Source organism: Aulonocara sp. 'chitande type north' Nkhata Bay, linkage group LG5, assembly GCF_057382095.1.
Source record: "Aulonocara sp. 'chitande type north' Nkhata Bay isolate Kocher_YH1m ecotype deep benthic linkage group LG5, A_spYH_male_GT1.1, whole genome shotgun sequence".
Lineage (NCBI taxonomy): Eukaryota > Metazoa > Chordata > Actinopteri > Cichliformes > Cichlidae > Aulonocara > Aulonocara sp. 'chitande type north' Nkhata Bay.
The window spans coordinates 42,616,990-42,630,092 of record NC_141348.1 but is presented as its reverse complement, the minus strand read 5'-3'; the positions used below and the strand labels follow the sequence as shown (position 1 = coordinate 42,630,092).

The 13,103-nt window shown below is 41.9% G+C and overlaps 1 protein-coding gene across 9 annotated transcripts in view; it reads left to right on the top strand.

Moving 5' to 3' along the window:
* LOC147331413 (dedicator of cytokinesis protein 3-like) overlaps positions 1–13,103 on the top strand; it is a 251,942-nt gene that overhangs the window by 85,204 nt on the left and 153,635 nt on the right. For all 9 annotated transcript variants that reach the window (XM_086293683.1, XM_086293682.1, XM_086293678.1 and 6 more), the window contains exons 2-3: positions 278–361; positions 11,022–11,062. In XM_086293683.1, coding sequence (XP_086149809.1) covers positions 278–361; positions 11,022–11,062 — 125 coding nt within the window. The remainder of the gene's footprint in view (positions 1–277; positions 362–11,021; positions 11,063–13,103) is intronic.

The following is a 13,103-nucleotide window of genomic DNA, read 5'->3' as shown; positions in this document are numbered from 1 at the left end:
CTAATGTCTAACGTCACCCTGTTGTCATGGGACAGACACGCAGTGATGAAAGCAGACGAGGGCATTACTTTGTATTTATGTGCTTTGATAACATCCTTTGATCAGTGATGAAAATAAGCTGTTGCCGTCCAAAAGTTCAGACGCCGATCTTTCATGCCGTAACCTTTTTCTTGTATTGCGTGCATGTTCGACAAATGTCAGAGCGTCTGCAGCTGTTATCATTTTCTCTGTCTTCCTAGGATCTCATCTTTTCCCATCTCTCTCATTCTCTCCACAGTCATCTGCAACTTCCGAGGCTCAGTGACTCAGGGTTTGGCTCTGGAGGTGGGGGAGACTGTTCAGATCCTGGAGAAATGTGAAGGTAAGGCTTCTACCTGATTGATAGCTTCATGAGATGCTGCGGGGGCGGAAGTTTGATGCAGCGGTAATGTCATTGATCATCGTTACGACTGTAAGCATCAGTAAACATGGTAAATATCCCCCAGAGCGAGCATTTTCTTTGCATCTCGCTCTTCTGTTCAAAGGCGTTTGCATGCATATAGAATAGAAACGGTGAGAAGAGAAACAGTGCGTCTCCCGGCAGCACAGCAGCCAGCGCAGGAAGTCATAACTCTAATTTACAGTTATTTTCTGCAAAGATAAAACATGTATGTCATCGCTCAGGTAGATATTACATAATAAGTTATCAATTTATGTCCTGTTCCCTGCAACAAAGTTGTACAATCTCATTTCATACACGACTGGTTTGACTGCTGTAACCTGTAGTAACGCTAAACGTACCTTTCCAGGTCCTTATGAAACACTCTGGCTCCAGCCGTCCACTCCACTCCAGTCCTCACCGTAACCATAACCCTGTCACGTTTTCCACAGTGATTCAGGATCAGAACATAAAACACATTTACATGTATAGATTCATCCCAACCGGCTTTCAAGCCTCAAAACGCGTAACACAGATGATTCATCAGTATGTTGTAGGGGTGGGGAAAAAATCGATACTGTGTAGTATCGTGATATTTTGTTTGCTAATAATGTATCGATACAGGGACGGCAGAAATCGATATTTTGTTACAAAAAAGGTTTTTGTGCTCTGATTTCAGAGCATGTTGATCCTTTTTCTGAGCAAGAATCCTGACATTCCTTCACTGTCCAAATGTGTTTAACTTTTTTTTTTGGCAGCAATAAACATGACAGTTTACTTATTTTAATTTAAGACATTTTATATTTTAATTAAGTTTAAAACTTTTTTATTTAATGTAAAATTATATTTTGTTTTAATTTACTTTCAAATTCTTCAGTTGCTGAATGGGCTGCATAGTTTTCATAAATTGCATAGTTCAGAATAGCTATAATTGTACCAGATGGTTGCATTCAGTTAAGTTGGACTAGACTGTAATACAAACCGTTCAGTTTGTCAACAATAAAACTGAACTGAGAGAAAGACTGAGTGTGAGACTTTGATATTAGATAAAATGAATATTGATAAAGTTTACCTTCATGTACAGAATCTGAATATCGCAAAAATATTTTTAAAAATTGCGATAATATCGTATTGTGCGTTAAGTATTGTGATAATATCGTATCGTGGGATGTATGGTGATTCCCACCTCTAGTATGTTGCTCGTTGGGATGAGAACGTGTTTTACGTTCTTGATGCTTGCATTGTCTGTACCATGTTCCCAGTATACTCTACATCCCTAAGCATGAGTCCATGCTGTTATAGTAATCAGTGTTATATGAACATAGCTACTAACAAGTGAATCATGCAAAAAACAAACTATTTAAAATCTTCTGGTTATGACAGCCAGTTCAATTTGACTCGTTTTGTTTCTACTTCCAGCCAATAAAGATAACACATGAAATCATCTTCTACTAGATTATTGTGCAAAAGCGACAGTGTTTTATTTATTACCTAAAAAATGAAATAAAGAGGAAGAAAAGGTCAGATGTATGTGTGATGTGGACAAAGTTATTCTTAGACAGATTTTTAGGGTTCTTATCAGGTAGCCAACTACGCCAAATTTCCAAGGCAAAGCCCGACATACGACATACAGACCTAGAAAAGCTCATTGATGCTCTCATTACTTCGAGATTGGACTATTGCAATTCTCTTTATCTAGGCCTCCAACTTTCCCTCATCCAACGCCTCCAACCAGTCCAAAATGCCGCAGCACGTCTTTTAAGCGGCACCAGAAGAATAGAATAGAATAGAATAGAATTCAACTTTATTGTCATTGCACATGCACATGCACAAGACATGATCATATCACACCTGTCTTAGCCAACCTTCACTGGCTCCCCGTCAAATCCTGTATCGTTTTAAAAATCCTTTTGTACACTTATAATTTTAAATAACTTGTCGCTCAGCTACTTAATCGACCTCCTTGACCTTTATATCCTCAAGAGAGCATTTAGATCCTCCAATCAATGGCTCTTAGTGCAACCAGTGTCCCGACGGAAGACTAGGGGGCATCGGGACGCGATTGCTGCACATAAACTTTGGAATAGCCTGCCGGTTGATATCCGTGTGTCGGAATCCATTCAATCCTTCAAATCATGTTTAAACCCACCTGTTTAAGCTAGCCTTCGAAACAAATTTGATTTTAACTTCTACCCGGTCCGCGCTTCTTACCTGTAACTATTCTGTATTTTCTTTGTTCTTCTATTGTTGTAATCCTGCAATGCGGCACTCGTGTGACGCACTTTGGTGTACCTTAGTCTTTTAAATGTGCTATAGAAATAAAACTGAAACTGTAGGTTGTTCAAAGCATTTCAAGCAGCTCACCACCGTTAAAGTTTTGAGAACAACTCCAAGTCTGTTCCAGTTATTGTCTTTATACCGAAGCATATCGATCATTCACTGCAACTGAACATCTTTAACAGTGTAAATAACCTTCGTGGGTGTTTGTGTTTAAGCTACTGTTTTCACTGGTACTTAACTAGAGAATGTAACCTAATTTGTAGGATTCAGAGCCCCCTCTCTCCATCTTATTTCCCTAAATTTTGTAAAAAACCACTGAAAGGAGTCCACGCCCTTCTAAATATTCTTCACGCGGCCCTCCTTTTAGTCCCTGTTATCTGAAAAGAGAACACTCTTGTCATTTTTCCCACTAGTTTTTGGTTAAAAAAGCAGCATTCAGAGCTGCAGTGGTGCAGTCTGCTGTTTGCTTCAGTGAATCACAGTCGGTCCATTTCCCTCCAGATTTTTATGAGGCCACCACACAGAAAAGCCTTCACGTTAATGCTGCGGCAGCAGCGGTGGCTGTGTCGCCACAAATGTGCACAGTAAAAACAAAGTGGCACTCATTGCTGCATTCATAGTTCCCTCAAATAATGAGTGTAAATAGCCTGTAATAGCCTCGTGCGGGCCTGGATGGGAGCCCAAGTTATTAGCTGCTGTTTCTCCCATTGTTATTTCTAGTTTGACTCACAGAAATTAACAACTCAAGCCAGGATGTGTGTGAAGCCAGAAAATGTTGTCTTTTGCAGATAATGAGTGAGTATGTGCTCCATTAGCCACAGCTGGGGAGGACGCTAGCATCGATCTAATGCCAGGGGCTGATTAGGCTTCTCTTTACCCCGAGGGGAAGATGTCCAGAGGAGGAGAGAGGAATAGACAGAAAAGGAAATATTCTGTTGATGGGTTCACTTTGTGCCTTCCTCACCCGCCTTGTTGTGAGGAACTACAATCTGCACTTGCCTTCATTTTCCTCCCGCTTCCTCTGAACTCCAGCATCCTTCCTTTACACTCCTCTGGTTTCTCTTACATACACTTCTCGTCTCTTGTCATCTATGCATATTGACCAGGCAGTCTCATATTCAAGGCTGAGCTAATTCCTTGGCATCCAATCGGCGTCTAATTTGATCGGGTTATGAAATGCAATCCTGCTGGCGAGGGACACGACTTATTATCCGAGCCCTTGTGGGAGAGACTGGCATCGCAGCTTCCCCTGTAGCACGCAGCGATTATCAGGGCAAACCAGGGCTAACTGTTGTCCAAGATCCCCGAGGAAATTTCAAGAACTCGCTCTGCAGCTTTGGTCATTAACTGAACGTGTAAATAGATTTGTAGAAAATACCCTCTAAACAAAGGGCTGCTACAGCAGGACCTACATTTATTAGAAGATGCACTAGTCTAACGTTTAGAGCGACAAACACAAAATAACTGTTATTTATTATTTATCAGTTAATATTTTCATTTTTTATTGAGGTCAAAGTCCAGAAGTGATCCATCATTGCTAATTCTGCTGCTGCAGGAGGACTCGAGGTCTCGGTTAAAATTGGCTTCATCACAGTAGCCCCCCCCCCCAGACAGAAACTCAGGGGATATATTGACAAAGCCATGAAAGTGGCAGCCGAACTGTTGGAGTCCAATCCTCAAAGTCCACTCCACAGATTACAGTCACAGCACTTAAGAAAGCATTAGAGTTCGATTAGAGGGCCAGCAGCCATTTCAGGTATGTGATTTTATTCTCAATACTGTCAGCGCTGCTGAAGCGCCCATAGTCAGCTGAGTGCTAATTATGTTGGAGAGGCTCTTCAGCTGTAAGATTTCTCTTTTTTTGAAGCAAACTTCTGGCACTGTGCAGAGAGCAGCTGTCAGCAAATAGCAGCTAAGTATGAAGATAACCTGATGTTATAATGTGACACTCGTTTGAAGACGAGTCATTCTGTGTGTAAAATGTGGTGGTTAAAAAGTCCAAATCTAGCAAAGCAGGGTTTTACCAGATTTGATTAGCTGGAGGGAAGCTCAGCTTTGATTGGTTATTATGCCATTGGTTGTATCTGACCTCGCCTATCAGAGCAGTTAGAGGCAGACTAAACGTTAGGAAACACAGTCAATGAACAAAAAGTCATTCGCCATGAGAAAATATCCACATTGTGATTCATACATCAAAATATGGCAGTTTTATTCTCTCTCTCAATGTCACTGCTGTGAGGCTGCAGTAAATCCCTTCAGGCTGAACACTCAGGTTTAGTCTCAACACTCCACTGAGGTGGCAGGAAAACCATCAAAGGAACCCAAATACGAAAAGACAGAGTAAACAACAACAGACAGCGCGAGGAAGATCGAGGAAGAAAAACCCAAACTAAACCCAAACACCGGTGAGAGCGAACTCAACCAAGGTAAGTAGGGCAAGGAAAGGAAAAAAGGCAGCAGTTTGCCACATTTGAAACGAACCTTCAAAATAAAAGAGGATGTAAAGATGGTGAAAGCATAAACTCGCAGAGACACACAGCGAGACACAGATAGACGTGGCATCAGGATGTAACAGGGGACAGGCGGGCAGGCTGTGGGGCGACCCTAAGCGACCTGGTTTAAAGAGCTGGAGCAGCCTAAGACAAAGACAGGGCTCAACACAAGGGAAATGAAGAATTTTCCAGAAAACCATCTTGTTTTCTGAACACTTTGGAGAAAATCCAGAACACACTGAGGGGGGGCTTCTTTCACTTCTCTAAAGGCCAACACCACAGCCTTAGAAAGCCCCCTCCAGAGTGACCACTGGTGTCATTGTAAATACACTGAGGTGGTGACAGTCTGCATCAGTGAGCCAGGCAAGCATTAATAGATGTATATTTAAAAAAACAAAACACGTTTTTTGTAGGCTACTTTAAAAATGACCTGATTTCCACTGGTTATGCAGCACCTATCAGATGGTTGAGCATTTAAATGGAAAAATGGAAGGGTGTGTAAATGTAGACAAAGTTTTTTGTTGCCAATAAGTCAAACACAAAGTATTAAAACAGCCTTACAAAGACACGGTTCTTCCTGTTAAAAGGGAGTTCTTCCTTCCCACTGTCACCAAAGTGCTGCTCATAGGGGCTCATATGATTGTTGGGTTTTCTCTGTATGTATTATTCTAGGGTCTACCTTACAGCATAAAGCACCTTGAGGTGATGGTTGTTGTGATTTGGCGCTGTGTAAATAAAACTGAATCAAAAATTGAATGTTAGAAGCACAGAAGAGCAGCCGTGCTGCTGCAGAAGCTCGAATCACCTCTAACGTTTGGATGCTGTTTTCAGAGCTTTTTCGAAATGCGGACTCATGACAGGGATGCTGTGGATCCTTTAAAAGTCCAAAATAAATGATCCTACATAAGGATCCAGACAGCAACTACTGTCCCCGGCTACAGAAAAGACAGTGGAGTTGGAGTAGAGATGAACAACCGTCACAGCAACGAGTGACTTTAGACATAAATGTTCATAGAAAAGGTGAAAAGTGACTTTTTTAAAGACCTTTAAAAATATGAGTACTGTAACTGTAACCATATATAACAAAAATATTAAGATGGGCAGGGTGATGGGTGACCACAGACACAACCACACAAATAATGAAACAAGCTCCGAGTCGTTTGATTTGATTCAGAATTTCAAGTTTTACTCTTTTTACTACTTGATTTTGCTCGTACCAAATTGCTTTCATAAAATTTACTGCAACTAAAGTCTAAATCGTGGACGTTCACCGTGGTCTTTCCTTGGAGCCTGCTGTCGAGGCTAAAACCATCCCAGAATCAACAAGTGCCACGATTAGTAGCAGAACTACAGGTGGAGCTGATAAGATTTGATCTGCAAGGCTATTAAGGTTACTTTTTATCAGGGTTAGCAGGAAAGACACCTGTAAGATTTAGAGGTAGTACGTACTGGGCGAGTCACCTTATCTCATCTCAAATCAAATCAAATCAAATCACTTTTATTGTCACATCACATGTGCAGGCACACTGGCACAGCACATGCGAGTGAATCGGCTCCAGAACTGTGCATTATCTATGGATCAGGGATTAGGACTTCTTTTTATCAGAGAACTGAAATCAACTTCCTGGTTTTGTGGGCCTACCAATCGACACCATCCATTGCAATGGAAGATCATTCTCCTATGGATTTACAGAAGGTTTGTGGAAACCTGAATTTCTCTGTGGACTCTGATCTCCAACTCAAAAAGCCTGATTGGTGCAAAGAACTGCGTAATCACAGAACAGCTTCAGGTCTCCAGATCTAGTGGCTAACAGAACAGACATCACGTTTCAGCCACTTCTCTGCTTCTTTTCAGTGAGTTTTTCCTGGGTGGGATAGCGCCAGTGTTGTATAAACTGAGGAGGCTGTGTTCCCATGGAGTGGATTGGTGGCTCAGCTGCAGCTCGCACTTCTATTGGATCCCTGTCAAAATTACAAAGAAAAACAGCCTCATGGGTGCTATTACTGCATCAACAAGCAACTTCTTTTTCATTAACTACCTTGAGGTGTGCTCTACAGGGTTACAGCAGCACTCAACACTCATATTTGACTGATTTTGTAGCTTGACGGAAACCTGCATCCACCGCGTAATGCAGTTTTGATAATGAGCGCAGACTGAACATGCATTAACTCGACAAAAGTGTTTTGCAGGGAATTTTATTGGTAATTATTTTGGTAACGGTGCAAAATGATTATTCTAATGACCACTTTGTGAGCTGTTTAGATGCAGGAGGCGAGACGATTGCTCTTCTTCAGAGTATGCTGTAATTTCAAATTACTGTATATGCACCTGCGTGTGCACCCATGTGCCACAGATAAACACCGGCTCTGTAGACGCTGTTTCCACCGCTATAATTCATCCAAATGTTTCCCCTTGTCACTCAAACCTCTTTCTTATCCCCTACAGATGTGGTAAATTTACTCTCTGTCTGTCACACACACACACACACACACACACACACACACACACACTACGTCAGGTCTTACGAATGGGCCGAGGCGCTGCTGGCCCAGCCCATGACTGATTACCATATAGATGAGAGGTTGGGGAGTAAACACAGCCGTCATAATGAGGGTGATAAATGAATCTTGATTGGTTATTAATTACTCAGCCAATTAAGCCCTCCTCCATATTCAGATCAGATGATGGGAAGCTGCAGAGAAATGGATCTCATGATTTTACAAGGAGATGTGATGAAAGTTAAAGGGTCTGATGTGCTGGACAGCACTGGAACATTTCCGTGTAGTTAGTAAATGCGTGCTGATGTTTCACTGCGAGGGTTTCATGATGAGTTCTGTTATTTCGTAGTCTTACAGGAAATTTCTCCTTTATTTTCTGAACTGTTGTTGAAAGTGTTTGTCTCGGAGACATGCTGGCGATTCAGGTGACGTCTGCTCTGATAAATGTACAAGGAATTGCCTTCCTAGCTGTGTGCATTTGGTAGTCTAAGAAGGTCAAAGTAATGATTTGCATCATTTTGATGTAAATAAATGCTTCTTTTGGTTCACTCTGTCACTGACAGACAGTCGCCACCCAACCCTCACATTTCCAACGGCCAGAGGCACAATCATTTTTATTTCCACTTGGCTGGAGACAAATGATGTCCCCACTGACTAAGAGGATGTCTGGGTGCTTCTCCTGCACATATTTAGTCCCTGGATACCAGCAATTTTAAGCTGTCAAGATTTTACTCCAAGTCGAGTCAACTTTCATGGCAGCTTTCTGCTCCGCAGAAGCATCTGATGAATGTCCGTCCATGTGGAAAGAACGGCGGTGTGCTCTGAGCCCTGAAGAAGAAAGGGGTCCATCACTGTCACGCACGCGGGCATGTACTGTCCTGTAGGTCATACAGTGGTAAGAGAAGAAGTGTTGAACCGGTCTCTGAACCAGATCACGGACAGATATAGACCGAACTCTCTACTTCAAACACCTGAGCGAGCACCAGCCTCCCGTGCAGAAAAAACATGGTCACATAATGCTGGCTTCAAAAGTGAGACAGTCCCAGGACACTCGTGTTAAAATTTCATGATTGAAGTACTTGAAAAAAGGTTTTTAAAAACGTCCTCAAAACATTTTCAGTTTGAGAAACGCTTCGTCACTCATCCAGGTGACTTTGCATTATGACTCAAACTAGCACCGCTGAAGGTAAATGGCTGGGAGGTCAGCTACTTGATCATGAACGTTTCTCCCACTGAAAACGCTGCGTCCAGATGAACAGAATCAACTTTTGTGGATTTACTTACCTGGATTATTGAGCGTGCATCAAGACCTTTTACAAAAGTTGTTTTTAAATAATGCGGAGCCTACAATTAAATGCTGTCCTGCACACGTTCTCAGTCCCAAAGCGTAACATTTTACACTAGGTCACAAATCATCAACACATTACGTTTCCGGCTACCCACCACGTTCCTAAATGACGACCTCGGAAAAATGAGGAAATATGAGAACCGTCCGGACTCAATCTACACATGTTCACTCTTTTCCTTCAAATCGCTTCGAAACACGCTATTTAACGTCATTAAAGTCCTGGTTAAGGTCAGGAATAAGGTTAGGTTTAGGGCTACAATACAGGGCTGGAACGTCTATTACCGCGGGAGCGTCATTCCACTGGATTTCATTCATAACTCGGTGCGTACCATAACAACGCGGAAGGTCTCCTTCCGTGCTCCTCAGGAACGCCGCGGGACGTGACAAAACGTCACCCTGTTACACCTCGGGAGTGAGAACGGGCTGATATAACATGAGATCTCATCCTGTACCAAATCTCCCCTTGTGGGACAATTAAAGGATTATTCTATTCTATTCTATTCTGTACATGAGATCTCGATTCTCCACATTAGATTTCCATCCAGTACAGCAGCGAAAGCCTTTTGCACCAAATCGCCCGGCCAGCATTTGCATTTTGCAGACAAAAAGGCTGAAATGACAGAGATACTGTATGGTTCTGATGTTATCATAGGGTGCATCACTTTGCAGTGGAATTTTTATTTTAGAAGTTATGATCCGAGCACATTCACACCGGCTTAAGTTCATGGACGACATCAACAGTTAGCACGAATGACTCGAGGCCTTCAGGGGTAAAACTCGTTCAGTGTGAACAGGTTTTGTGTGTATAATAGATTCAGCAGATATTCGACTTTATTGTCAGAACTTTCAAGTTCTCATAAAAGTCCTTTCAAAGACTCAGCATACACATCCACACACACACACAGCTGAGCGCAGTGAACCACATCTGTCCTTCACAGCAGTCTGTCTGTCAGAGTCTCTGACTGACTGTCAGGAACCTTCAGAAGCATCAGCTGACGTGTGGACACATCAGCTGACGTGTGGACACATCAGCTGAAGACCTTCAGTCTGCACATTTGTGTCCGTGGCTACTGTTCTTTTTAAAGCAACCTGTCACTAAATCAAAATGTTCTGAACAGAAATCTGTGGAAAGATTTTTTCCCCCAAAAAGCCAATCATGTTGTTACGTTTGTAGTACAGAGGTTTAAATGTGCTGCAGGTAGACCTGTATTCTCTATGTGCTGCATGGCCTTTCCTCTTGATGATCATACTTACACTCTGTACTGAACCATGAATGAAGCCATCGGACAGAATAACATCGGGTACGGGAGGGTTGGGGGATTTTTTTGTGGTAAAGTTTTTCACGTATTTCTCAGTTATTTTGTAACTGGTTATGCTGGCCATGCAGTTAATGCCCCAGTAACAGTAAAGTTAATGTTATGGCTCTCTATGTGATGATGGCCCACAGGTACTGCCAAGATGGCAGCTGAATAACAAACCTGACTTTTGACTGAATGAGGACTTGAGATTTGCACGATCATTTTCCATCCATACTAAACCTGCAGAATCAAACTACAAGTTTGATTCTTGCTTTTCTTAAAATGTGCATTAACTGGAGGCCAATCTCTTTTATTGTTTTTGTGTGAAACGTTTGGATGTGTATGGGCGAATAGACCCACGTTATGGGCAATAACTACATATTACTACTATGTAATAAGTTCGTATCAAACCATGTGTGTTATGCTGTAGTGCTGAGAACCATAAACTGTTAATGGTGGAATTTCAAGTTTTACCATTACCTTCATTTTTTAGTTAGCTGTATATTTCCATTAAAACAGCTCCTGTAAGACAGAATTTCTTGAACAAAGATCTCTGTGTTGGAAAATGCTGAAGTCAAAGTCACTGCACGTTTCCTCCGGCTGCTGAGTCATGGCCACTTTTCACTCTTCACGATCTCCGTGTTTGTTCATCAGTCTTAGTCACTGCTGTTTGTGTTTTCTTTCAGGATGGTACCGAGGGTTCTCGACGAGGAAGCCAAATGTCAAGGTGAGCCAGGCTGACAGCTTTGGTTGTTCAAAGCTTTTCTCTCAGACCAACTTTTGCTCCTGATTTATTCATTTCTATTTATTTGATCAATGCTGAGAAAATTGCTGTTTATTTAGCTGCTGTCTGTAACTGCATGTGACGCAAACTTATGCAAAGAAATACCAGATACATTTTTTCTGTTCATTTCTCCTTTTCAACATTTACTTTTCAGAATTTAAACTTCACTCTGGTAGATCGTGTTAGACACTCTGAAGATATATACTGATGAAGCTAATGTAACAAAATGCATAATTGATGAGAGTAGAGAGGTGAAATTATGGGAAACAAAGAGGTAAAAGTCGTGAGATGCTTTTATGGTTGGCACAGCTGCTGGTAATGTATTGAACTCACGTCTCACTCTCACCAGAACTCATATAGTGTAACGTGGAGATGAAGCCAGCCGCAGTGGTGTGCAGCTGGATAGCGAATGAGCGACTTCTAACTTTCCACAAGTACTCATTTATTTTAAATATCAAAAAAATAAAAGTGCCAGCTCTACTACACGTTACTTGAGAGCACACAGTCTGCATACATAGGGAAGAATCCATTACAGAGACGCTACACAGTGAAGAAGAACAAAAAGGGCGTGACCTGCCAGTCACGAGTCAAGAGACGCCACCATGTGGTGCTACACTGCATTGCAACAGCAACTGTTATAATAGCCTACACTTGGGTGGGCTGCATAAGTTTTTAAATATCTGATTAAATACACTTGGCTACTCATTTCTTTTCTTAAACATTAAACTATGAGCCAGAAGCACAAAGCCATCTGTAGTAGATCTGCTAGTAGACTGAACCGTCTCTTACTTTGAAATTTCCGACAGTGCTAACTCCGCCTCTCCAGAAATCTGAGGCATGTTCTTATTCTACCAAGAACTTTTGTTTGCTGATCGCCATGTCATCAATCTCTGCTTCTGTCAGGCTTTCCATACAAACCTAATCTAACAACAAACATCTGTTTCACAAAGACTGACTTTGAGCAGCACTTACTATTAGACATGTTTTTCTTTTGAAACACATTTGATTGAAGGATTGTGTCTCATCCTTGGCTGCTGTACTCAGATGTTTAATCTCTAACCTTTGCTCTGACAGAGTGCTATCTGGCTCTACTTTAAATTATCCTGCTAAAGGTCGCTAATATAACAGCTAGCTGCTGGTTGGACAGACCTTTGCTCATCTGTAGTACCTTCCTGCACTGAGAATATAAAGCCAACATGGCTACGGGACATTTTTTTTAGCTGAAACTTGTAACACCTGGTAGTTGGTTCAGACTGGGGTTGGATCACATTCACACCATAAATGAAGCGCCTCCTCCAAAGGGTCCCGGTGCAGTCCTTTGGGTCTCCCTCGATTACTGTGTTCATATCTGCACACATCAACCACACCGAGGGGGAAAATGGACCAGAGTTCAATTTAAACGGACTAAACACTGCAGGTGGGAAAACACCCGTAGTACTACTTAGTTTAAGTTTCTTTGTGGTAACTTTTAGGTTTCTTCAAATTTTTTGAAAACAAAAATCTAAACTGCTGGCAGGCATTCTTTGAAACTAGGACAAAGATTGTGTGTCAATATTTTGTCCTATCAATACAAAGTGTTTCTTTCTGATCCAGCATCACATTACAGGAATGTGTTCGTTGCAGCCAGACTCCACAGAGACAGCGTTTTATCAGAACATGTATGAAGACCATGACAGCATGCTGTACGGGGAATTTCACCGCATGTCTGCAGAGAAAGTGATTCAGTGTTTTCACCCATTCATCTCACAAATATCTGACAGAGCAAACTCACCTAATTGACCCTGCTGCCCACACAAGAAGCCTTACAGCTTAAGCTTTATTTGTGCCATTCACTGGTATATACAACTCAAAGCATGCTGTTCTACTTTAAGTCTGTTTACTCGCCTCTCGAGCACTTCTGTAACACAACTGACCTGCAGCCATGTTCGAAACTCAGAGGAACACCAGAGCTGCTGCTGCTGCTCCAGCTAAAGGCTGTGTTAAG